This window comes from Labrus mixtus, chromosome 5, assembly GCF_963584025.1.
Source record: "Labrus mixtus chromosome 5, fLabMix1.1, whole genome shotgun sequence".
Taxonomy (NCBI): Eukaryota; Metazoa; Chordata; class Actinopteri; order Labriformes; family Labridae; genus Labrus; species Labrus mixtus.
This window is the reverse complement of record NC_083616.1, coordinates 31,711,658-31,739,638: the sequence shown is the minus strand read 5'-3', so window position 1 is coordinate 31,739,638 and position 27,981 is coordinate 31,711,658. Positions and strand designations below refer to the sequence as shown.

The 27,981-nt window shown below is 42.3% G+C and overlaps 1 protein-coding gene and 1 pseudogene across 2 annotated transcripts in view; both read left to right on the top strand.

Moving 5' to 3' along the window:
- The window catches only part of LOC132974898 (NACHT, LRR and PYD domains-containing protein 3-like), a 184,150-nt gene that overhangs the window by 42,490 nt on the left and 113,679 nt on the right, over positions 1 to 27,981 (top strand). The window contains exons 6-7 of one of the 2 annotated variants that reach the window (XM_061039217.1): positions 598 to 708; positions 911 to 1,021. The exons of the other annotated variant lie outside the window; for it this stretch is intronic. Of the exons in view, the coding sequence (XP_060895200.1) occupies positions 598 to 708; positions 911 to 1,021 (222 nt within the window). The remainder of the gene's footprint in view (positions 1 to 597; positions 709 to 910; positions 1,022 to 27,981) is intronic. 2 annotated transcript variants of the gene reach the window in all.
- LOC132974902 (NACHT, LRR and PYD domains-containing protein 3-like) lies at positions 158 to 22,115 on the top strand (annotated as a pseudogene).

Sequence of the window (27,981 nt, the reverse complement as noted above, 5' to 3'; positions counted from 1 at the left end):
GATGATGATGATGAACCAGGTAGATGTGATGTGTGTAGACTGACAGTGAGGTGATGATGATGATGATGAAGATGAACCAGGTAGATGTGATGTGTGTAGACTGACAGTGAGTTGATGATGATGATGATGGTGATGATGATGATGATGATGAAGGTGAATCAGCAGCTTCATCTCTTTGTTTCCTCAACAGCTGAAGATCTTTGACTGGATGTGACTTCAGCAGCTGAACTCCATCAGTGTTGTTGTAGTGACAGAGTGCAGCTCTCCCAGCAGGGGGCGCTCTGCTATGGATCAGTGTGAGGACACAGAGGAGGGAGCCCCTCCCTCTAAAACCTCTCTGTGTGAAGAACATGAAGCTCTGAGGTGAGGATCTCTAACTGTCCATGACTCTTCTCCATGTCACAGCTCAACACTCACATCACTCCACCTTCATCATCATCATCATCATCATCATCATCATCATCATCATCATCACCACCTTCACCATCATCATCACCATCATCATCATCATCACCATCATCATCATCATCATCATCATCATCATCACTTTCTCATCTGCTGCTCACAGTAACTAATAATATTTGTTTTTTGTATCAGGATGCTGGAACAGAGACCAGACTCTCCTGGACCCAGCTGTGTGTCCATGAAGAGTGACCGGTCTATGGGTCACCTTATTGAGTTTAAAGATAGACGTCCTGCTGATGGAAGGTAAGAATTAAAAATCAAGTTAATGTTATGTCTCTGTTGTTTAAAGACTCATATCTTGGCTCAGAGTTCATCACCATCACCATCATCATCATCATCATCATCATCATCATCATCATCATCATCATCATCATCATCATCATCATCAACACTGTCTCATCTGCTGCTCACAGTAACTCATAATGTTGGACTTTTTTTGTATCAGGATGCAGAAACAGAGACCAGACACTCCTGGACCCAGCTGTGTGTCCATAAAGAGTAACCTGTCTGTGGGTCGCCCTGTGAACTTTAAAGCTGGACATCCTGCTGATGGAAGGTGAGATCTGAAATTGACAAAAAGCTCTGTTCTGCTTTTCTGTAGGCTCACTCTTTCATCCTCAGCCATTTACATCACTCTCAGTCTTCAGTCCATGTTCACCTCTCCCAGGACTCGTACTTTTCTCCTGTTTCTCCTACTTCTCCACCAGAGGTCCTCAGAATTCACCTCTTTCTCTTCTATGTTTCAATAGCCCAGACCTTCCCTTCTACTCTACTCACCTGTCTTCATTTTCCTCATCAGCTTCATTTAGTTTTCTTACCACTTCATGATCATTGTGTGCTTTGGTTCTATCTTGTGTTTTTTCTTTTGACGTGTTTGTATTTGAACCCTGACCTTCCTGAAGGCTGTAAAATGTGGAAAATAATCATTTTATTGTAGCTGTGAGTCCATTTTTTTCTGCATTTGGGTCCTTCCCTGCACCCTATTTCCCCGACCCTGTCAGAACTTAACCTGCCTGACACAGAACCAGCCGACAGTGTGATGGACTTTATGACTTTAAAGCAAAAACAGCCCTACTAGAAAGAAGCTAAATATTCTTAGACAAAGTCAAAATAATAGGCCAAACCTTAAAAAGAGACAAATCTGAGGAAAGATTTATTTTTGGGCTCTTTGTTCTGAGACGGGACAGTAGATAGAGTCGGAAATAAAGGAGAGAGAGAATGGGGAATGACATGCAGGAAAGGAGCCACAGGTCGGATTTAAACCTGAGCCACCCGCTTGGAGGGCTACAGTCTCCCTGCATGGGACACGCACACTAACTGCTAGGCCACCAGCACCCCAATTAAAGCATTTTTAATGAATGAACATTTTTGTTTTTCCCTCAGGTAGAATGAAAGTCCTCTCCTTCCTCCCAATGATGACCAAAACAAACAGATATACTGTCCACAATATCAGATTTAATTCACTGAGAGTCTGCTTCTGCACGTCCATTTTAAAGCATGCACCATCAAGGATGGGAGCCACGGTTTAAAAACTGTGATTAGAGGATTATGGTCCACGAGGTGGATGTTGGATGTCCTGACTTCGTCCACAGCCCAGATCCTGAACCTCATGAGGTTCTGCTGGTGAGATGTTGGGCATTGAAAGCTTTAGGTCAAGTTCACTAACCTACCTGGTCCATACATCCTGCTGATCCAGCTGACCATTGTACTGATATCTGACTACACTTTCTCCTGGACTACATAGTTTAATACTTGATCCTTGTTTAAGTGAATGGTACCTGAGTCTAGCTGAGGCACGTTTAGTACATCAGGGATGATGTCATGTGGTATACTGAACATTTGGTCCAGTGATCTTGGCTGGACACTGGTGAGCAGATGTATCATGAAGACTGCAGACAAAGATCTTCAAAGCTCTTGAGTGTTTTTTACAAACCTTGTAGGATCCATATACTGGACTTACTCACAATATAAAAACTACTGTGATGGTGCAAGCAGCACTTATTCCCATCTGAAGTGATGTCAGTCTGAAGACTTTGTCCCAGAAGTGAGTTCCAGGTTGAGGTTCCTGAAGTTGTTATGGACAAGTCCTTGATCTGGATCTGTTCCGTATCCTAATAGTAGTTGCTGCTCGGTCTCTAAATGTACTATGGGAGGTAGAGCCTTCAGTTAGCAGGCCTGCTCGTGGTACCTACAGTCTCTAAGGGCACTTTCACACTGGCCATCCGCACCGTGCCCAGCACGCTTCAACGCTAATGTCCAGTTCGTTAAAGTCCAGTTCGTTTGGCAAGTGTGACCGCTCCGTATCGTGCTCAGGCACGGTACACTTCCTTGGATTTGGCACACTTTGGAGAGGTGTGCTTTGATACGGTACACTTCATGCATGAGCACAAGCATGCAGGTACACAACGCTGACAGCCTTCATTATGGAGAAATCCAGAGTAACATGGCTGTATCTGACTAACATGACACAATATAAGTCACAAAGTAGCTGTCATGTTCTCTGTGTTGTTCTCCGATGTCTGGGCGCGGACTCGGCCACGCGTCTATTTTATTTTTTTATTTATTTATTGCTGTGTCTGATTAAAATGGCTTAAAAATAGCCGCAAAGTCAGTAAAATAGCTGTCATGCTCTTTGTGTTGTTCTCCGATGTGCAGACGCGGACTCGACTGCGCGTCTCTTTTTCTCTCTCTCTGTCTGTAAACTGAGCACGCTTCGTAATAACAAAAAGCGTGCATGTGTTGTATTACGACGTTATGTACAAGAGGTAATCGTGCTAGTCCTGGCCAGTGTGACCGCGACCCGTGCCGGCCAGCGTGGAAATGGCGCTGCGGGGGGCCAATCGTGCTTGAGTATAGCACAGTACAGATGGCCATTGTGACCGCGCCCTAAATGTACTATGGGAGGTAGAGCCTTCAGTTATCAGGCCTGCTCGTACCTACAGTCTCTAAATGTACTATGGGACAGGGGTGCAAACTCATCAGGGATGAAAAAGGTGACGTGAATCCAAACCCCCGAGGGGGTCCGGGAAGATTTTTTTTTTTAAATATCAGCTTTAAAATGTGAATTTACAGACAATTTTAGCCTTCAGACCTACTGAAGAAGCAGTGCAAACAATAAGAAAAACACAATTGCTTGTCGATATCTATGTTCTCTTCTAACTTTCTGATAAAGTTTCAGTGAAACATGAAAAACCTGTGCACCCAACCTTCAGTCCCTTTTTAGAAATGGGATGAATTTGCAGAACAGGGCTTACCATGTTCTACTAAGGGGTGATGTGAAGGGCAGTCACTATGCAGGTAGCTCTCAGAGCAGAGTCAGAGAGAGCATCATAATGCAGTCATCAAGTATGACAATATCTTTGCATATCTTCTATCATAAAATATGTAACATATATTAACCTGATGTTTTGCTCCTTCTGGTTTTCATTAAGTTTATATTCCCTCTCTTATTACATGTGTTGACCAGCTGTCACTTTAATGTTGCCTGAGATAATAATGAACCAGAAAACTGTATGAAGTTACCTTCCAGCTAGCACACATTTCTCTCAACATCTTTACCTCTGTCTACCAAACAGTAAACATGATCAGACAGCATGTTTAACAGAAAGGCTGGCTTGCTAGCCAGACTTCAAATCTTTCCACAGTGTTTTCAAGGGAAAATAACGTTATGTAAATTAGCCATGTGTTGCACATTGCGACATCAGGTTTCATGCTTCTTGCGGTCGGCGCGGCGATATTGTGCAATCGCGGTTGGCGCAAGAATGGTCCACGGAGGGTCTGAGCGCCCAGCCGCGCACCTCTAAGATTTTTGTAACAACGCGGACGGGTTCGTTTGCAATGATTGGCTGCAGGGCCCGGAAGTACTTTCTTCAGGCCATGTTGAGCAATCAGACCGCTCTGACCGCAATCAGTATGAAACCACTCGACGTTTGCGGGACCGTGCTCGCCGGCTGCAAGAAGCATGACCCCTCCCTCCCTCCAAATATTTTTATTGCAGATCTAAATGAATCACCTATTTGGTATCCAAAATGGCGAATTTCGCCAAAAGGTGACGAGTTTGCACCCCTGATGGGAGGTAGAGCCTTCAGTTCTCAGGCTCCTCTCCTCTGGAATCGTCTTCCAGCCGGGGTCCGGGGGGTAGACACACTCTGTATTTTTAAGAATAGACTTAAAACTTTCATTTTTGATAAATCTTAAAGTTAGGGCTGGCACAGGTGTAGACCAGCTTCTAGTTATGCTGCTATAGGCTTAGATTACTGGAGGAACTGGCACCTTGAGCTCCTCTCTCTCTCTCTCTCTCCCTCCCTCTCTCTCTCTCTCTGTGAGATCATATTACTGCATGTTGCTATCTGTAAATCTCAGTTACTAACCATAGCATCTTTCTTAAGATTTACTTTATTGATCCCTGCAAGGGATTTTTATACTGTTTATCATGCAACACACACATAGGCTGAAATATACACACATGCACAAACAGGATCCTATGGACATGCACTAATGGAGATAAGAATTAAAAATGAAGTAAATGTTATGTCTCTGTTGTTCAAAGAATCATAACTTGGCTCAGAGTTTCATTATATATATCCCGTTGTTTTCTTGTGTCATATGTCCTGTTACAGAGTTCAACAGGAGAGCTCCAACGTTCACAGAGATCAATCAGACCAGCAGAATCCAACAGACCTGGACTCCATCTTTATGGTGTGTTCAACACACTGTTAGTTAATACACTACCATTACAATAATTTAATTCTAAGTTCTTGTTCTGTTTAGACCAGCTGACCTTCAGACTGACAGATGAAACACATGTTGAGTTCTACCAGTTTGTATTAAATATCCAGTGTCTCCTTCTGTTCCAGCTGCTGGAGGAGAACATCATCACCTTTGTGAAGAACGAGCTGAAGAGAGTCCAGAGGGTTCTGAGTCCAGATTACCCAGAATGCTTAGAGAGTCAGAGTGAGGATGAAGAGCAGCGGAGAAGCTGTAAAGAAGCATTATTGAAGATAACTCTCCACTTCCTGAGGAGAATGAAGCAGGAGGAGCTGGCTGACTGTCTGCAGAGCAGTAAGAACATTTTAACAGATTTAGTATTTTAGAAAAATTACAAAGAGGTTTAAAGTTCCAAACTCAGATAGTCATGTGATCTATATCAGGATCTGTTCATTGATTTCAGTTCTTTCTTTATTCAGGAACAGTCGCTGCAGAGTGCCGGCGTAAACTCAAATCTAACCTGAAGGAGAAGTTCCAGTGTGTGTTTGAGGGGATTGCTAAAGCAGGAAACCCAACCCTTCTGAACCAGATCTACACAGAGCTCTACATCACAGAGGGAGGGACTGGAGAGGTCAATGATGAACACGAGGTCAGACAGATTGAAACAGCATCCAGGAAATCAGACAGACCAGAAACAACCATCAGACAAGAAGACATCTTTAAAGTCTCACCTGGAAGAGATGAACCAATCAGAAGAGTGATGACAAAGGGAGTGGCTGGCATCGGGAAAACAGTCTTAACACAGAAGTTCACTTTGGACTGGGCTGAAGACAAAGACAACCAGAACATACACTTCACATTTCCATTCACTTTCAGAGAGCTGAATGTGCTGAAGAAGAAAAAGTTCAGCTTGGTGGAACTTGTTCATCACTTCTTTCCTGAAACCAAAGAAGCAGGAATCTGCAGGTTTGAAGAGTTCCAGGTTGTGTTCATTTTTGACGGTCTGGATGAGTGTCGACTTCCTCTGGACTTTAAAAACAACGAGACCCTGACTGATGTCACAGAGTCCACCTCAGTGGATGTGCTGCTGACTAACCTCATCAGGGGGAAACTGCTTCCCTCTGCTCGCCTCTGGATAACCACACGACCTGCAGCAGCCAATCAGATCCCTCCTGAGTGTGTTGACATGGTGACAGAGGTCAGAGGGTTCACTGACCCACAGAAGGAGGAGTACTTCAGGAAGAGGTTCAGAGATGAGGAGCAGGCCAGCAGAATCATCTCCCACATCAAAACATCCAGAAGCCTCCACATCATGTGCCACATCCCGGTCTTCTGCTGGATCACTGCTACAGTTCTGGAGGATGTGCTGAAGACCAGAACGAGAGGTGAGCTGCCCAAGACCCTGACTGAGATGTACATCCACTTCCTGGTGGTTCAGTCCAAACTGAAGAACATCAAGTATGATGGAGGAGCTGAGACAGATCCACAGTGGAATAAAAAGAGCAGGAAGATGATTGAGTCTCTGGGAAAACTGGCTTTTGAGCAGCTGCAGAAAGGAAACCTGATCTTTTATGACTCAGACCTGACAGAGTGTGACATCGATATCAGAGAAGCCTCAGTGTACTCAGGAGTGTTCACACAGATCTTTAAAGAGGAGAGAGGACTGTACCAGGACAAGGTGTTCTGCTTCATCCATCTGAGTGTTCAGGAGTTTCTGGCTGCTCTTCATGTCCATCTGACCTTCATCAACTCTGGAGTCAATCTGATGTCAGAAGAACAAACAACATCCAGGTGGTCTAAATTATTCAGAGAAAAACCTAACCCAACACCTTTATATCTGAGTGCTGTGAACCAGGCCTTACAGAGTCCTAATGGACACCTGGACTTGTTCCTCCGCTTCCTCCTCGGTCTTTCTTTAGAGACCAATCAGAATCTCATACGAGGTCTGCTGACACACACAGGAAGTGGCTCAAAGACCAATCAGAAAACAGTCAAGTACATCAAGAAGAAGATCAGTGAGGATCTGTCTGCAGAGAAAAGCATCAATCTGTTCCACTGTCTGAATGAACTGAATGATCGTTCTCTAGTGGAGGAGATCCAACAGTCCCTGAGATCAGGACGTCTCTCCACAGATAAACTGTCTCCTGCTCAGTGGTCAGCTCTGGTCTTCATCTTACTGTCATCAGAAAAAGATCTGGACGTGTTTGACCTGAAGAAATACTCTGCTTCAGAGGAGGCTCTTCTGAGGCTGCTGCCTGTGATCAAGGCTTCAAACAAAGCTCTGTACGTGCTCACATAACTATCCAGTTCAAATGTAGTTCTCTTTATTCAGAAATAACAACTATTGTTTGTAATTGCTTTCATTTGTGTTCTTCTGAATCCTCTTCAGGCTGAGTGGCTGTAACCTCTCAGAGAGAAGCTGTGAAGCTCTGTCCTCAGTCCTCAGCTCCCAGTCATCTAGTCTGAGAGAGCTGGACCTGAGCAACAACAACCTGCATGATTCAGGAGTGAAGCTGCTGTCTACTAGATTAAAGAGTCCACTCTGTAGACTGGACACTCTCAGGTTAGTGTGCATCTGATCCAGATTATTCCTCGAACATAATGTTTTCCTGTTGAATCATTTATTAAATGGGCCTTGGTGGTGGTTTAAAGTTTTACTGTATGTTTCCACATTAAAGCTGTAAAGCTCTGAGCTCATTCTATAGCGCTCAGTCTTTTAGTCTGAGGAAGCTGGACTGGAATAAAGAAAGTTAAATATGAAGTTCTTTCCCCACCAACAAACAAACCATGGATAATGTTTGGAACATAAAGAACTAAAGAATATTTTTTTCAGATGAAACAGTTCAGAACTGTTTCTACATCACTGCTGATGTCAAAGCAGTCTGTGTGTTGATCTCACGCTCTGTCTTACCATCACTATTTGTCACCAGAGTAAATATTGATTAGAATCAGATTATGAAATCTATTCTGTTCAGCTGCATGGTTATGACGGGATGTTACTGGTAAAACAGTGAAGAATGGACCAATGGATGTTAAGCATATTGTGTGTGTGTGTGTGTGTGTGTGTGTGTGTGTAGTCTGTCAAACTGTCTGATCACAGGAGAAGGTTGTACGTCTCTGGCCTCAGCTCTAAGCTCCTCCCCCCTGAGACATCTGGACCTGAGCTTCAATCATCCAGGAGAACGAGGAGAGAAGCTGCTGTCTGCTCGACTGGAGGATCCACACTGCAGACTGGAGACACTGAGGTACAGACAGACACACAGAAGCTGTCTCACTGTTTCTGAATGATGAACTCTGCTTCTTGTCTGATGCTGCATTTAAATGAAGATGTATGAAATAGATTCTGATCTGGTTACTTCCTCCAGGTTGGACCATAGTGGACTGCACAGACTGAAGCCTGGTCTGAGGAAGTGTGAGTGTGTTTTTATTTCTCTTCATCAGAACACAGCAGCACATGTTGGAGTGTAGAAGAGTAAATGCTCTTGAACAATCAGACAGAGACTATGGCTTGTGAATCAAGGATTTGTTTATTTCTCTCGGAGAAGTTAATAACAATAACTTAGATTTATATAGCGCCTTTCATGAAACCCAAGGATGCTTTACAAGTGTGTGTGTGTGTGTGTGTGTGTGTGTGTGGGGGGGGGGGGGGGGGCGTAATGGGAGACACAAACAGAGAAGAGAAAGAATAGAAACACTAGACAAACAAATGAAGGAGAAAGGGAGTGGGTGATCAGCTGATGGGAGTGTTAGATGAGGCTGAATGCTTTGGTCAACAGCTGGTGTTTGATGAGGTTTTTAAAAATGACCAGGGGTCTCATTTATAAAAGAGTGCGTAAAATTCATACATTAAAATGTACGTGCGCCAAAAACCCGGAAATGGCGTGCGCACAAAATGATTCAGATTTATAAAACCGTTTGTACGCACACCTGCACGCAATGTTCCCTTTATAGATCACGATCCACCTGGAAATGTGCGCACGTAGATTAGTCCCATGTTCCGCCTTCTACATGCCCACATTCAACCATAAACGGTCAATGCAAAGCAGCACGTGAATGAAAATGCATACATACAAACGAGGGGGCAGATCAAAGGTTTCCAGCGCTGGATCGCGAAAACGGAAGTTTAGACGAAGAAACGAAACTTTCTGACCCAGAAACAGAGGAGTTTGTGAATGAAGTGAAGGATACAATGGACATATCGGTAGTTTGCTGCAGCAGGAGGATCACAAACTGAAGAAAATTCAGAGAATGACACCACGTCGCTGCTGCATTCACGCTGTCCTATGTGCCAAAATATACGCCATTCATCATTACGCACGAGTATATCTGCACTGTTTACATGTTTACAGGACCCACACTGACTTCTTCATATAGTGGCAGAGAGGACACGTCAGTCAGCTTTCTCCCTCACTCTATCATATTATTAATCAAAGGTTTGATCAACGAACAAAAACTTTTAATTGTTGGCCACATATTTTCGTGGGCATCTCCGTCTGCACTGTGACTAATTATGATCAAATATATGGCTTAATGATCGTGTCAGAGATGCCCCGACTTAATGTCCACACTATAATTATCTACAGAATAAATACATGCAGCTGATGAAGATGTGCTGAGTATGGAGGAGGTGAAATGTGTGAAGCCATCGCCATGTCTCTGTGCACTCTTTATTAAAACTAAAAATCACAATTGATGATAAATGCAAGATATTGAAATATATTAATGAAAACTGGAGGCTCTATGGTCTTTGTGTTAGTCTAATGTTTAACTCTACATCAGTGATTACATTAGTGTATAAGTCCGGTACTCTGAGGTCCGTCCGGGATAATGAAGGCGAGACGGCGCTGATACAATATGTATGTGGAGGACTTTTATTTTTTATTTTTATTTTATGTTTATATATATTGTCATAATGAAAGTTACTTATTGGAAACGGCTCACTACATGCGCGATTATAGCCTAAATAAAACCATCGGTTTGAATGATTCTGATGACGTGGATCTGTCAGTAAAGTTTGATATTTAGTGAAATAGGTTTGCTTTGTTGTAAAGGGAGCGAGCATTGTGCAGCATAAATGAGGCGGTGGTGTATTCTGAAGCAGAGGGGGAGAGAGGAGTGGTTCTGTCAACACACACAACAACAGGTATCAGGTTTCTGGTGTGCTCGTGTGATTTGTTGTGATGATGGTGCCGGTCAGACACTACAGTGGGGATAGCATGGTCAGTGTAAACAAACTTGCATCGGGCAGCCCTATGCACGTAGTGAGGACGGCGCAGGAGTCCGAAAGATTTAATGGAAGCAAGGTTGTCCGGAGAGAAGTGACAGGCGAGATTCCGGAGTTGCAGAGCGGAGTATGTTAGTAGTACCATGTCCGCAGCAGGGAGAGCAGCTGCTAGCCGCAGGCTGAAAGCCGCAAGCTACCGGGCGCCAGCCGGGGTCAGGAAAGAGCCAAACCAGGATAAGAAAAGGACCAATTTTGTGGCAGACGGGGGACCCGTCTGGACACAATCTGAGCAGGAGAGCAGCACCCGGCAGTCTGGTTTTCAGGCAGGCCTCTTCGCCGCCAGCAGCCGAGCCAGAGTAGGGGGGAAGCGGCAGCCAGCGGCAGCCAACAGGTGGCGGGCCGCAGGGCGACGGGTCCAAGCCAGGTAGGGAGCCGACGTGGCCGACGAAGAAGGACTGTCCACCAATAAGGCAGGCGAGGGTCCAGTGATCACAGACTGGTGAGGATATCCTGATAGCTGTGCGAGAAGCTAACAGCTGATCGGCGGCTAGCGCTAACAGCTGATCGTCATTGATGGTGAGTAGCTGTCAGTTTACACAAACTGAAAGCAGCAGCAAAGTCGATCTGTTTGCAGACTGTTAGTAGAGGATAAGTAGGAGGAAGAAGCATAGATAGCACAAAAGAAACACGATTTTTGACATCCCAATCATCCTTTTCTGGGCAATTACAACATGTGTGCTATATGAAGACCATTTCCTAGAAGTTTCCTGGACAGACAACTGGTCTCTTAACAGGAAATAGTGTGTGTGTGTGTGTGTGTGTGTGTGTGTGTGTGTGTGTGTGTGTGTGTGTGTGTGTGTGTGTGTGTGTGTGTGTGTGTGTGTGTGTGTGTGTGTGTGTGTGTGTGTGTGTGTGTGTGTGTGTGTGTGTGTGTGTGTGTGTGTGTGTGTGTGTGTGTGTGTGTGTGTGTGTGTGTGTGTGTGTGTGTGTGTGTGTGTGTGTCTTGTGTATCAGAACATGATCTTATGACTTGGCTAAATTCAGAGGTTAGATAACTATTGGTTTGTGCCTGCTGCTGTCCAGATTGTGTTTCTGTTATGATTAAACCTTTCAAACTACAACAGGATGGAAGTCACACAAAGTGATGATAAAAGTGAGGGTGATGGAAACTCATGAGAGTTTAAATATTAAATCAAAAACTGAAATAAAAGTGATAATCCAGTGAATAGAATATCACCATTCATCCAACAGAAATGTATATTTTACAACATGCAGTTTTAGTGACATTTCACGTTTTGATGTTGGCTGCTGGCCGGCTGCTCGTAGTCGAGCTCGTGGAGCTCATCAACTTTAAATACAGCAGAAATCATTTTTGATTTGACGTTCATTTTCATAAACATGTAAATATGCAGAGTCTCCAACATCAAGTTCTCTCCTCAAAAACATCCAGACGTGAATTCAGTGATGAGATAGTAACAGAATATCTTTAGAGACATAAGCTAGCTCTCCTCCTCGTCTTCTGGCTGTGCAGACAGTAAGGCACACAGTAAAGTCCACGATCACCATAGCACAGGCCAGCAGGAACATCCAACAACAATACACAAGTCAGCTGCAGGCCGGCAGAGACAGGCTAGTAAGAAAGCTAGTACCTGCAGCGGCCATGTATGTTGTAGAGCCTAGATTGATGGAAAAGAAATGGTCTCCATGACTTCAGAAACACAGTTTAAAACTAGTTAGACAGGACAAAGGGACGTGGCACACTCCTGCTGCCATCACATTGTGTGTGACAGTGAAAGTGGAAATGAGGCTCCTGTTTGTGCTGAATGTGACCTCTGAGGACAGAACAGTTGGAGACAGCAGATGGTTCATAGATTCTTTGTGCTGCACTTTGATTAGTCAGACTTTATTCACTGCATGTGTTTGTTGATTTGGATCTCCATTCATCCTGGCTGCCATGGTAACTCCATTTGAACTTGATTAGAAGTGGATTATTACATTTCAGTGCTGTCAAACATCATTCAGTGCTGAATATGAACTGTAAGTTTGATTGACTCTCAGTAAGTAGGGGTGTAACGGTACACAAATATTTTGGTTCTGTACGGTTCTCAGTTTTGAAGCTTTGGTACATTTTCACTACTTTTTTTTCTTTATTAAGGACATTTATAATTTCCCTTTTACACATTGGACTAAGTGCAGCATCGACAGTTCAGACTTGTACACCTGCTCAGGTTACTTTTTAATAACATTTTAAATTAAACATAAAATAAACTTATGCTGCTTCCTTCAACCAAAAGAGTCTCCAATAAATAAAAGATATGAATGAAATAAAGTATTTTAGAATGAAATGAAGTCATTAATATAGCCTATATGTAAAAGTATTTATTTTAAATTACACTGACACCTTTTAGTTTACTAAGCCAACAGTTTTTTGAATGCCCTTTGAGCACATAATAAACCTAATAACATCTGGGACAGTGTAGTTTCAGAACTATTAATATTTCCCTCTGTCGATATAAGAACTTCAATGGCATTTTTTATGACTTTGGCCCGTTTAGAATTATTAGCAAAAGGCTGTCTGTTTGTTCCTAGTTACAGTGATGTTTACGTTCGTGTGGTGCCTTTTCAAGTGCTTTAATAAGTTGGACGTGTTGCCTGTGACGTACCCGATGTCCGCTGAACAACGACGGCACACTACTCTCGTCTTGTCAACGTCTCTTTGTCCATTATTGTGGGAATGGGGAGGGAGGTGTTCATCCTATCATGCTGCAGGTTATTCTCCCACACAGACGCGTCTCCTCCTCCCCTTTTACTCTTAGTTTGAGCGGGATCATCACTGAAAATGAAAATGAAACTTAAGAGTAAGTCTGTAAAAAGAACTTCATCCCGGTTATATGCAACTGTCCAGACCAACAGGACTCGAGGAACTAGTAATCTGCACAGTTTGCACAGTTTATGTTTGAACTTTTTTACAAGTTACTAACTAAAAGCTGTGTCCCATATCAGCGGCCGCAGCCTTCTTCCACCCTGAGGTGTGCTTCCGCTTTGCGGTCCGTGTGGGAACACAGATTAAAGCACTTTTGTTCCGCGCGTACTCGGATCAGTCCTGTACCGAAACGGTCCGGTCCGAGTACGTGTACCTTTACACCCCTATCAGTAAGTGTCAGTAAAGTTGTTGATGAATGAACAGATGATAACCTGCAGCTGTGTTGTGTCTCGTTCTCTCCATCAGACGCCTGTGAGCTGGAACTGGACACAAACACAGTGAACGGAAAACTGAAACTGTCTGACAACAACAGGAAGGTGACACATGTGAAGGAGCTTCAGTCATATCCTGATCATCCAGGCAGATTTGAACACTGGTGTCCTCAGCTGCTGTGTAGGACTGGTCTGACTGGTCGCTGTTACTGGGAGGTCGAGTGGAGAGGAAAGGTTGATGTATCAGTGAGTTACAGAGGAATCAGAAGGAGAGGAAACATGAATGAATGTTGGTTTGGAGATAATGATCAGTCCTGGAGTCTGTTCTGCTCTGATGAAGGTTACTCTGTCTGTCACAATAACATAACAACAGAGATCTCCTCCTCCTCTTCCTCCTGCTCCTCCTCCTCCTCCTCTGTCTCTAACAGAGTAGCAGTGTATGTGGACTGTCCTGCTGGCTCTCTGTCCTTCTACAGAGTCTCCTCTGACACACTGATCCACCTCCACACCTTCAAAACCACCTTCACTGAACCTCTCTATCCTGGGTTTGGGTTCTGGTCTCCTGGTTCTTCAGTGTCTCTGTGTCGTCTGTCGGTCTGAGAAACACTGCTGACTGAAGATCAGCTGACTCTGTTCACTCTGTCCAGCTGGTCTGTTTCATGGGTGGGGGGCGTGATAATGGGGGGTGGGGGTGGTAATGGGGGTTAAATGTTCTACATTACAGAAAAACAATGGACCCCCTTCTTTAATGTCTGTATTGTTCTGATCTCACCAATAAAAAACAAGTGACAATTAAACAATTAAATTCCTCCTCCTGCTGTCTTGATATTGGCAGCAGGAGGAGGAGTCATGGCTCCAGATCTGTTACAAAGTGTAAACTTGTCTCTCAGGTGTCTTCCCACAGGCCCTGAAAACAGCAGTCATCAAGCCACTACTAGAAAAGAACAATCTAGACAATAATGAATAATTACAGGCCTATATCAAATCTTCCTCTGTTAGGTCAAATGATAGACAAAGCTGTGTTTCAGAAGTTAAATAACTTCTTGATATTGAAAGACTGTTTGGATGTCTTCCAGTCAGGTTTTGGACCAAACCGCAGCACTGAGACAGCTCTGGTTAAAGTGTTTCATGACATCCGTTTAAACACAGACAGAACCTCAGTCTAAGTTCTTCTTGGGTAACACTTTATATGAAGGTCCTTTAAATAAGCTGTTATTACCATCAAATCTGCTGTATAAGACACACTTTAAACCCTCAGGCATCAGTTTAATTTACTACCCTCTTAAGCCATTAAGGACAAAAATGTCCACTTCCAAAAATCTGCTATAAAAATAGAACAGATTATTTTTTTTTTCTGCTTTTTTAGGTTAAATCTTTTGATCAACTTCAGTCCTGATCAAAACGATCAAATATTACTTTATTGGTATTATTTAAAAGTCTAGGAAGCCAAATTGCTGATACTGCTTGATTTACTTCTATTTTTGGGACTTTCTCTCTGGATGTATATAGTTTTATTACGGCTCCCTTGAGTAGCTACAAAAAAAGAAAAACAAGTCCATAGAGGCTAGCTTATGTAGATATAAGGTTTAAACTGTAACCTAAGAAATCAGAAGAATGTTGTACGCTGTATATGTACTTATGTCTTGATTATTTGTAATTGTAATGACAATGTACTATGGCACATTAAAAAGAAAATTAAAAAAAATATGTATATATATAAATAAATAAAATAAGACAAGAAGCTTATTGGATGTGATTCTCAAACCATTAGAAAAATGGTCCAAGAAACTCTCAAAATGAAGAGAGCTAAATCAGTCAGACAGTTTCTCCTCAGGGATGATGTCAGCAGAACGACTACAGGCAAGAGGGACACAATAACTAAAGAGACAGAGGAGGCTACTGTCTGATACTTTACTTACTCTCCACAAGTAATATGTGTCAGAGCACCAACACATTTCCTATGCCTTCCTCTGTGGTCAGAGACCATTTTGGGTTGTTCCACCAAAAGAGAGAGACGTGCCAATGTAAGACACGTGAAATTTGTAGTTCATGGTAAATATGATCTACAAGCTGGGTATTGTAAACTGAAGAAGCATAGAAGAAATGTCTGACAGCACTGTCTGCAGCAGCCCAAAGGCATGTGTCTGTATATCCCTTGAACAGGTTTTCATGTAAAGTGGTGACCCTGCCCCAGGGATGTCAGGAGAAGGTGGAAATCTCAAAGTGGAGAGACTAAAGTGAGTACAATCATTGTTAAAAAAGATGTTCCAATGCCAGAGGATGAGCATGTGGTACAATTCCAAAACAGGCTTTTTAACTTCAAGAGGCACCTTTTGAATATTCCTGAACCTCACTACTAAAGATGCCCTGATCCACACAGATTTCAGTGAAAGTTGTTCTTGTAAATACTACAATGAAATCCAGTCAGTCCACTTTTGGAGGGTCACATCAGCAGGTGACCCTCCACACTGGTGTGCTTTATCTGGCCCTTCTGCACCATCTCCCCAGGTAGAAGGCACGACCCACCGCCAATATGGGCTCATTTGGACCCCATTCTTCAGAACACAAATCACAGTGACAGAGGCTGCTGCATCCAGATCGATTGCAAGTGCGGAAAGAAGCCAGGCGAGTTGTGTGTGTCAGTCAGTTGAAGAGAGAGAGAGAGAGAGAGAGAGACGTTGCTGAGTGAGGTAGAGGAATATGTAACTTCACAAAGCTAATGGCTCTGCTCAGGTTAAAAATCTAGGCATCACTCAATCACATCAAAGCCTGTGTAAGAAAATATGTTTAATAATAAAAAGTCTAAAAAATGTTTTACATTAAAAAATAGCAAATAGTTTTGCAATTTTCGCTTGCTGCCGCAATTTTATTGCAAAAGAGCGTCTAAAAACATCACAACATGCATTGCAACTTTTTTTGAAAAGCTGCAGTGAAATCAGCCGTTTTAGGCCGCAACAATCCCCCAAAAAAGTCCCCAAAATCCTGGAACAAAAACAATGTTTTTCACAAAGAAAAGAATTGGGAGTGATGTCAAATTAAAACTGTATAATCAAGAAGTGGAGAGAGTAAGACACTTTAAGTTTGTAGGGTTCTGGTTTGATGAGAGGGTTACAAGGGCTGCATGTTCAGAAAGTTTGAAATGTTGTGAGGGGTTTAGTTGGAAGTGAGTGGGGGGCAGACTGCTGTGAAAGCATACAGGATGAATAAGATCAGTATGAGATTATGGTTGTATTGTATATGGATCAGCAGCAACCACAACTCTTAAAAAACTAGATACTATCCAATATCAGGAATTAAGACTGTGTACAGGTGCTTTTAAAACAACACCAACACTGAGATCAGTCATTTGTTCAGATTAAAGTTCATCACTCATCAGTTTACAGTCATTCAGACAGCAGACATTTAGACAACAAACACCATACAGAAGTCAAATGATGTTTTTATTGGTACCTGCACACAAAGGCTTCAAAGGAAATGAATTAGCAGACATGGTGGCAAAGGATGCTACAAAAAATACTCAAATGGATTTGATAGTTAGCATTAGTGGAACAGAAGTGAAGAGCATTATTAAACGGAGACTGAAGGAAAAGGTGGCAAGACTCAGATTTGGACACACTGGATTCAATAACACATTGTTCAAAACAGGAAAACACAAATATGACTACTGTGGACAAGAGGAGACAGTGGAACATGTTGTTTGACACTGTCAGAAATAAAGTTTCAAAAGAAGACAGATGATTGAGAACCTGAAAGAAATTAAAGGCTTTATATGTGATTTTTTGATCCAGCAGATGTCGCCCTTGAGCACCAGCATGAAACCAAAACAACTCGCGCTGCATTGTTGTGTTAGCATGCTAATGCTAGCGATCTTTATTATGCTCGTATCTTCACACTGCATGTAAATTTACCTGAAATGAGCGTGATCTAGAAACACAGTTAAGCAGTGAGTACAGTATGTTATTCTTCTTTTCTCTAGTCCCTCAATTAAACAACTTTTATACACGAGGGGAGGAGTCAGCTGGCCGTCCGGGCGATGTAAACAAACTGAAGATAGGACTCTGAAAACTCTGAAAACATCACAGACAGTGGGACTCGAGTGTTACACCCATTGACTCACAGAGTTATTTTCAGAGGAGATACTTGATTTCTACATTTAAGTGTGAAAAATCACATATAAAGACTTTAAAGTATATTTTGATTTAATAGATATCTTACAAAATAACTTAGAAAATGAAGCTGTAGGACAAACTCGGTTGGTTGACAAGATATAATAGATTTGTATCTGGTTATTATTATTATTATTTACAGAAAGTAGTACATAATAGATATTTTGATCCACACTCCTGACCAGTAGGTGGCAGAAATGCACCAGTTTGTTGTTTGCCAACCACCATAAAACCTTAAAGAAGAAGAAGAAGAAGAAGAGCAGGCGATGGAGTGAGTAGTTTTATTTCAGAGCACTGCAGAGCAACCTTTTTAAAAGTATAATTTTTGACACACTTTGAGAACAAAACTTGGTGGTAACTCAGTCTCATGTTGCATTGTACTGAGACAAACTGAAAAAAATGGCTGCTAAATCATCCAAAGGAAGAAAAAAATGTCTTTTAACCACGAGGCCTTCAACTCGTACTCCGACCGCGGCCTCCACTGAAAAACCTCCCCGGGGAGAAGCAGCCTCAGCTGCGGCCGCATCTACGACGGACACGGAGACTTTTCAAAGTGAGCTTCTGTCCTCCCTGCGCAAAGATTTGATAGAGACTCTGAAGATTGAGGTCCGGGCTGTGTTGGAGAGTGAAATGGCAGTCATTAGAGCCGACATTACTGCAGCCAGGTCCGAGCTAAAGGAATACAGAGAGTCCATTACATCCGAGCTGTCTACGTTGAGTGTCACGGTAAAAGGTCTGGAGGAAAGCCTGTCTGCATGCACTGATGACGTTTCACATTTACAGAAAGAAGTACAGCGACTCACTGCAACAGCTGATACTCTGATATTTATCTTCCTCTCTGTCTCTATTTCTCTTCATCCTCTCTGTCTGTATTTCTCTTCATCCTCTCTGTCTCTGTATTTCTCTTCATCCTCTCTGTCTCTGTATTTCTCTTCTTCCTCTCTGTCTGTATTTCTCTTCATCCTCTCTGTCTCTGTATTTCTCTTCACCCTCTCTGTCTGTATTTCTCTTCTTCCTCTCTGTCTCTGTATTTCTCTTCATCCTCTCTGTCTCTGTATTTCTCTTCATCTCCTTTGTCTCCTGTGTGTGTTTCTTTATTTCACCGTCTCCACTTGTAGTAATCTGTAATCTTGTGTTCATGACGTCACAGGACTTCGGGGCAGCACTGTGCCGCCGGTTGCCTACTGTTGTAAAAGAAAGTTCTAACTTTTGGCAGCTTGGACATCAACCTCTCTTTTTCCTCCCTCTACATCCTTTTTTCTGCTCTGCTAGATAAGCTTCACTTCATACTGGCTTGTTTGTTAGTTTCTATCTCTTTCGCTCTAGTCTCTTTTTTCTCTCTCTGTGATGCAGTGTCAATCATTTCTTTAAAGGGATACTTCACCTGTTGAAACATGAATCTGTATTGACATTGGGTCATATATGTAGAAATGTGAAATACATTTTGAAGTTGTTGCCTTCTTGACTGAGACTTGAGAAAAGGCAGAAAGTGTCTTTTTGGCTCATGTGGATGAAAGACAACAACTCCCAGAATGCACAGCAACGCAGGCCACTCCCACTAAGGTCCTCTATTTACAGACATTTACTACAACACATACGGCCGTTTCCTCAACTGATTCAGAGATTTCTTCCAGTCCTGTCAGAAAACAGACTCTATGTCTGTGTCCATAGGCAAACAATGAGAGCACTGACACTACCAGTCCGCCCCAGCTCGAGCCGGCCCCAGCTCCTCGTCCTCACCGCCGCCGACAGTCAGGCCTTCAAAATCCTCTTCATCCATATGAGTTTTTTTCTGCATCATCAGCTTTCTCCATAGAGCCTGTTAGCAGGATGCACGACCATTCAAAAATACTACCAGGTTTCTAATGATACAAAGCTTAATGCAAATGGCTGAAGTATCCTTTTAAACACGCTGTCCACTAATGGTGCATTCAGGTGGTGTCGGACACATCGGACAAACGAGATTCTTAGTTGTAAAATGCACATGAACACCTGTTCAAGTCGGAAAAACAACTCGTGACTCGGAAAAAAATGAGGTGCTCGACTTCCCGACTTGACGTCATCACATAAGGGGCAAAATATGTTTAGTTAATGTTAACATACTTTTTAATAATTCATGTATTGACCATCAACTCTTTACTCAAATATAACTGTAACAGTAACATTTCACTGATCTTCTTTGTAGCATCAACACTTTGTTGCTGTTGTTACAACATTCAGATTTTCTGAACTGAAATCAAGTCAGAAGAACGACTTCCTAACTCGGAAACTTGGAGCACCCGAGCAGCACCTGAATGCAGCATAAGACCTGAGGGTCATGATGGAATAGTCTATGTAGTGCAGCCAGAGGGGGGAGGGGCCCTGAGACATGATTTATAGATGAACTAGCCATTTTTCTGTTAAGAACTTTTTGTGTATGGGTTTTTAGAAAAACATAATAACTTACCACAAAGTTTAAAAAATAAAAATCATTTTAAACAAGATTGTTTGGTAGGTAGGACAGAATCAGAAACCAAGGAGAGAGAGTGGGGAATGACTTGTGGGAAAGGAGCCACAGGTCGGATTTGAACCCGGGCTGCCCGCTCTCCAGGACTTAATGATGATGAAGAGAAACCTCAGTCCTCACAGCCTTAAGAGCCTTTCAGATAGGATGCAGCCGGCGGTGCGCGTCGCTGTCAAGCCCATTCATTGTGTGTTGGGTTGCTCCGCGCAACTGCACATCTCCTTGCCGCCGAGTTGAGCTCAGCGTGGGGTCCTGCTCGCATTAATATTTAAAAATCAGTCTATAAGTAACGTTAATGTTTGTTTACTGTGTCCTGCAGATCTCCAGCAGCTGTTGGTGAGTAAAAAAGAGCTTCCACCTGAGCAGCAGGAGTGGAGCCACATTCTGGACCAGGAGGACACTAAGCCCCAACACATTAAAGAAGAACATGAGGAACTGTGGAGCAGTCAGGAGGAAGAACAGCTTCAAGAACTGGAGGAGGCTGATACCGCCAAGTTCCCCTTCACTCCTGTCTCTGTGAAGAGTGAAGATGATGAAGAGAAACCTCAGTCCTCACAGCTTCATCAGAGACAAACTGAACAGATGGAAACAATAGTTGATAGAGAGGACTGTGGAGGAGCAGAACCAGAGTGGTACTCAGATCCAGAGAGACATTTACAACCAGAGACTGAAGTCAAGACTGAAGACTCTTATGAACCTGAGACTGATGACAGTCATGATTGGCAAGAGACAAGAGAAGATCTGTCAGAATTAAACTTGAAAAATAAGGAACTTAAGACTGGTAAGAGAGCACATAGGTGCTCGGAGTGCGCTAAAATATTTAACGTAAAAGAAAATTTGACCAGACACATGATGATTCACACTGGAGAAAAACCCTTCAGCTGCTCTCAATGTGAGAAAGTATTTACCCATAAGGCCAGTCTGACATGTCACATGGCAATTCACAGAGGGGAGAAACCCTTCAGTTGCCCTTTTTGCAGTAAAGCATTTCAACAAAAAGGAGTCTTAACCCAACACATTTTAGTTCATACAGGAGAGAAACCCTTCAGCTGCTCTGAGTGTGGTAAAAGGTTTAGATTTGAGGGAAATCTGACCAAACACATGATGATTCACACTGGAGAGAAACAATATCGCTGCTCTCACTGTGGGAAAAGATGTACCCATAAGGCTAGTCTGACATATCACATGGCAATTCACAGAGAGAAATCCTTTAGATGCTCTGAGTGTGGTAAAACATTTTACAGACAAAGAGATCTGACTATACACATGATTCTGCATACGGGAGAAAACCCCTTCAGCTGCTCTCAGTGTGGAAAACAATTTAGACAAAAGGGGGGTCTGAAGTCACACATGTTAGTTCACACAGGAGCGAAAGCCTTCAGCTGCTCTTTTTGCAGTAAAAGTTTTACCCAAAGAGAAAGTCTGGCCAGACACATGTTAGTTCACACAGGAGAGAAACCCTTCAACTGTCTTGAGTGCGGTAAAAGATTTAACCGAAAACAGTTGCTGACCAAACACATATTAGTTCACACAGGAGAGAAAGCCTTCAGCTGCTCTGTTTGCAGTAAAAGTTTTACCCAAAGAGGAAATCTGATCAGACACATGTTAGTCCACACTGGAGAGAAATGCTCAACCTCAGACTGACATATGAACCAGTAAGTTGGGAGCAGCTATGACATTTGAATTGAAAAAGTTTATATGAAACAGTTACAGTGTAAGGATCCTTCTTCTCTCTTGATATCTTCTCTTCTTTCTGTCACTCTGTTTCCTTGGAGTCCTCTGTGTTGGGTAGCACAAGTTCTTCAGACAGCTCATGTGTAACCTTGTAATAAATAAACTGATGTAGTGTGAGAAAGACTTTCATCTACTTGTGTTATTTTGTGTCGAGTGTCTAAAGTGTCTTTGGTAAAGAAAAGGAGTTCAGCAGATCCTGATGCAGAGCGACCACAGTCAGGTCAGGTCGATGTCGATTTCACTGAAAACCTGTAACCCTTAATAAGAATCCTGCAGTCCGAATACAAAATAAAGAAAATCACAAACTGAATGACAACACCTGTAGATGTCATCTGGCATTCTGGATTTACTCAAAATATTGTTAGAAGAAACGATAGAGGTGCATTATAGCCTTCAGTGTGTGTAACTAAATGGTATATGGAAAAAAACACTTCAATGGTGTGTTTATTTGTTCTGTTATCATTTCTCTCTTTGGTTTCCTTTTTGCTGCTTCACTGCTTTTTATACATTTTCAGCTAAGAGGAAAATGATTCTTCGATTGGTCTTGGCGCTATCCAATTACCACGGTAACCTGACTCGTTATCAATCTTAAAACTTTTCTTATTTGCAGTGAAAGTAACTGCTTTCATTTATCAATATTTCACCTACAAGCAGACCCTTATTCTAAAAGACTGAACACATTGGTTTGGGTTAGGCCACGATAGTAAAAGAGTTCAAAGAGGAGACTTTAATGCAGCGAGGTTACAACTGTTTATTGTGTGTGGTTCTGAAAAGCAAGGAAAATATCTATTAACAAAATTCTTCCCATATACATTCCTATTATAATTGTAAAGTAATCTGGGGAAGCAGTTTTCCACTTATACAATGTTAACCATGCATCTTTTACCATTCCTTACCTTCCTTTTTTCCATCCATAACACCAAACAAAACAAATCAGAATTCAAGTTAATATAACCATTCAATTAATCTGAATTTTAGTATCTATTCAGTTCTTTATCTTTTGTTTACAATTTAAACAAACCAGTTAAATGTGTTCAATATTAATTATCATTCGTGTTTCAACCCAGTTGTAAACTCTTACGATAGCTTTACTCCCTCTCAGCTAGATCAGTTTGTTGATAGTGCAGTGGATTCGCTGAGAGTTACTCTGGATTCGATTGCTCCCCTGAAACAGAAGGTTGTCAAGCGGCGGAGAGTGGCTCCATGGTTCAACTCAGAAACCCGTACTCTGAAACAATCGTCACGGAATTTTGAAAGAATATGGCGTTCGACCAAAACGGTAGAATCTCGTTTTTTTCTGGCAGGATAGTCATAGAAGATATATGAAGGCTCTACGTCACGCCCGAGCTGCCTACTACTCCTCTCTAATCGAGGAAAACAAAGGCAATCCTAGATACCTTTTCAGCACTGTAGCCAGGCTGACAGAGAGTCATGGCTCCATTGAGCCTTGTATTCCTCTAGCCCTCAGCAGTAATGACTTCCTGAGCTTTTTCAACAACAAAATTCTAGACAAAATTGGTAACCTCCTGCCCTTACCTGGTGCAGATACGTCTGATACGGCAGAGACAGTTCCAGGACCAGATATTAGTCTCGACTGTTTTTCTCCAATCGACCTTTCAGAGCTATATTCCATTTTTTTCTGCGTCGAAACCGTCAACCTGTATTTTAGACCCAATCCCAACCAAGCTGTTTAAGGAAGTTTTTCCCTTAGTTAGCAACTCCATATTAGATATTATCAATATGTCTTTACTGGCAGGCTATGTACCACAGGCATTTAAAGTAGCGGTAATCAAACCTCTACTTAAAAAGCCTACTCTGGACTCAGGAACTCTGGCTAACTACAGGCCTATATCCAACCTTCCTTTTATCTCGAAGATCCTGGAGAAGGTGGTAGCTAAACAGCTGTGTGACTTTCTCCATGACAACAGTTTATTTGAGGAGTTCCAGTCAGGATTTAGAGTCCACCATAGCACTGAGACTGCACTAGTTAGAGTTACAAACGATCTACTTCTAGCCTCAGACAGGGGACTTCTGTCTGTGCTCGTCTTGTTAGATCTTAGTGCTGCTTTTGACACCATTGACCATCGGATCCTGTTGTACAGACTGGAGCATTTGCTTGGAATTACAGGGACTGCTTTAAGTTGGTTTGAATCCTACTTATCAGACCGATCTCAGTTTGTACATGTTAATGATGAGTCCTCTATGCACACTAAAGTTTGCCATGGAGTCCCACAAGTTTCAGTGCTTGGACCAATTCTTTTTACATTATATATGCTCCCTCTGGGAAATATTATGAGGAAACACTCCATACAGTTTCATTGTTATGCAGATGATACTCAGCTTTATGTATCAATGAAGCCCAATGGTACCAGTCAGTTATGTCAGCTAGAAACATGCCTTAAGGACGTTAGGACCTGGATGACCAGAAATGTTTTGCTACTTAACTCAGACAAGACTGAAGTTATTGTGCTAGGCCCTAAGAACCTCAGAGAGACTTTTTCTAGTGATGTGACTGTCCTCAATGACATCAGCCTGGCATCTAGCACCACTGTTAGGAATCTAGGAGTTCTTTTTGATCAAGATATGTCTTTTAGCTCTCGCATCAGTCAAGTTTCAAGAACAGCCTACTTTCACCTTCGTAATATATCCAAGATCAGGAATATCCTGTCGCAAAGTGATGCAGAAAAATTAGTTAATGCATTTGTTACCTCCAGGTTGGATTATTGTAACTCTCTTTTGTCAGGGTGCTCTGGCAAATCTCTAAAGACTCTTCAACTGGTCCAGAATGCTGCAGCTCATGTACTGACCAGAACCAGGAAATGGGACCACATCACTCCTGTCCTGGCTTCTCTGCACTGGCTCCCTATACAGTCTAGAATAGAATTCAAGATCCTTCTTCTCACCTACAAAGCTCTAAATGGCCAGGCACCATCATACCTGAAGGAGCTACTAGTGCCGTACTGTCCCTCGAGAGCGTTGCGGTCCCAGAGTGCAGACCTGCTGGTGGTACCTACAGTCTCCAAGTGTACTATGGGGGGTAAAGCCTTCAGTTATCAGGCTCCTCTCCTCTGGAACTGCCTTCCAGCCGGGGTCCGGGAGGCAGACACAGTCTGTATTTTTAAGAATAGACTTAAAACTTTCCTTTTTGATAAATCTTATAGTTAGGACTGGTGCTGGTGTAGACCAGCTCCTAGTTATGCTGCTATAGGCTTAGACTACCGGGGGAACTGGCACCCTGAGCTCCTCTCTCTCTCTCTCTCTCTCTCTCTCTCTCTCTCTGCATATACAGTACATCATATTACTGCATGTATCTATCTGTAAATCTCAGTCACTAACCACCTACTTTCCTGGGAGCTCTTGAGCTCTCCTAGGCTCCTCAAGATCGTCGGTTGACGGCCTGCCAGAACAACCCCCACCCCACCCCTACCCCCTCCCCACCGGATCGTGGGTTGGCGGCCTGCCAGAACAACCCCCCCCACACACACACACCCCCTCCCCTCCCCACCGGATTGCTGATGGACGGTCTACCTCCCCCCACCCCCTTGCTCTCTATCCCTCTTCCTGCATCTTATCCCATCTCTCCCCCTATCCCTTTCCAAGCTCGGCGCAGTCTAGGCCTGTGAAGACTGTTTCGTCATGAGCCGGGGATCCGGCCGAAGATTTCTGCCTTTTAATAAGGCAGTTTTTTCTTACCACTGTAACTTTTGCTGCTTTGCTAAAGTGCTCATGATGGATAGGCCGGATCTTTGTAACATAGCAATAAGTAAGGTCTTTTACCTGCTTTTTGTAACATAACAATGAGTAAGGTCTTTTTACCTGCTCTTTTGTAATGTTAACAGACAATGAGTAAGGTATTTTACTTGCTTCTTGTAAAGTGTCTCGAGATAACACTTGTTATGAGTTGACGCTATACAAATAAAAGTTGATTGATTGATTGATTAGCGTTACTTATGATGTGTTCAAGGTGGGCTCAGTAAAATGACTATTGGGCAAAGGTATATAAAGTGTCATCATGATGTGTTCAAATGTAACTTCAAGAAAAAGAAATTTAGGTACACTAAAATGAAATAGCTGTCATAGCATTTTTAGAGATGAAACTAGAAACTGTAACAGTTTTACATGTATAGTTTATTGTATATTGATTAGATGTATTTAAAGAAGATAAAATAATATACAGATGATTATAAGACAGGCTCAGGATAATAACTAGCTAGTGTATAAAGGGATAGGATTAAATAAGTGTATCCTTTTTCCTACTCCCTTTCCTGCATTTAATAAAAAATGTCGACGTCCTTTCTTCCTTTCTCTTTTTTCGCCTTTTTTCTTTTCTTGTTCATCTGTTTTTCAAGTACTGTTTTATTTTGTTTTTTATTTGCCATTTTAGTTGTGATTTTACATGTTCGAAATAATGACATCAGTCAGTAAAAATACACCCATCTTGTACCTTGTTATAGGGAGAAATCTAGCTTGCTATCTTACCCAGGTAGTTACTGTCAGATTGTCTGGTTTAGCTACCAACCAATGCCAATATTTCAGTTTTTATAAATATGTTTGTTGTTAATGTGTTTCAGAGTGGATTTCAAGAAGATGGTGAGGGTCACATGAATGTTGACCTTTCCAAACCTGCATTTCTTCTTCAAGCCAGAGAAACCCATCGACTGACACAGGTAATTTAAGCCATTGATTTTCCAATTAATTGTTAGTAGCAAGCTTAAAAGCAATGCACTTTAACTGTAGAATGGCTGAGGCACTGTTCAGACCTGGCATCTTGGCTGATCCAATCACAAGTGGACAGCTTAAGGTATGTCAGTTAAACCTGACTTAAGAATCTGTCATGAGCCAATTTACATATTTTAATGTAAACATTGTCATCAAATTTTACATATTGTACGTTAAAAGCTGCAGAAGGCAATATTATTTAATTATAGTTTTGGTGGAAGTAACTTAATTTGATCATTGCATGTCACTACCAATATTTAATCAAAGGTTTTTTTTGTCTCCTCCCCAGAGAGCTGTTAACCAAATGGTGAGTGGAGTCCAGCAATATCAGGCTGCATTATTGGAGCACCTAAAACAGCAAATGAGTAATATGATTGAGAGACATTCTGGGGACCTGGATCAACTAAATAGTGAGGCCAATGGAGTATTTGACCAGTTTGTGGACCCTTTCAGTCAAATTGCTTCCACCCATTTGCAGGATAAGACCATCAAAGAACTGTTACAACCAGTTGAACCCGAGATTGTTGTCGCAAAACAAACGGTATGTTATGTGAAACGTGGAGACTCCAGAGTTCTAACCATTAAGGACCATTGTTTTCATTATATACCATTGGTGAAAAGTTTGGTGCAGCTGCTATTACATCCAATAATTCTTGCAATGATTGACGAGAGGCCACAGCCATGCAAGGATGGATTTTTTCAAGATTTCATTGATGGAGACATTTTTAAGTCGCATCCACTGTTTTTGAGTTCCCACAGCAGTTGATTTTATATACAGATGAAATTGAGTTATGCAATCCTCTTGGATCTCGGGCGAACAAAAACAAGTTGTTACTGATTTATTACACCTTAGGTAATATCAACCCTAAATACAGATCAAGACTTGCTGCCATCCGGTTGCTTGCCATGGTAAAATCAAAAGATCTTTCCCGTTGTGGTATTGATGAGATATTTGAGAGGATTAACTGTGACTTAACTGAGCTGTCTGATGGTGTCCAGGTTGTCACTGCAAAAGGTGAGAGGACAATTTATGGGGCACTTATGTCTGTGTGTGGAGACACTCTAGCTCAACACGAAGTGGCTGGATTTAAGGAAGGAGTAGGGTTTGCCGACAGTAAATGCAGGCACTGCGAATGCAACTTTGAAGACATGCAGAAACAATTTAATGAAGATATGTTTGTTAAAAGGACAATGGCAAGTCATAACATGCAATGTAATGACATTGAAAAGGCAACTACTGACTTTCTGAAAGACAGTCTAAAAACAAC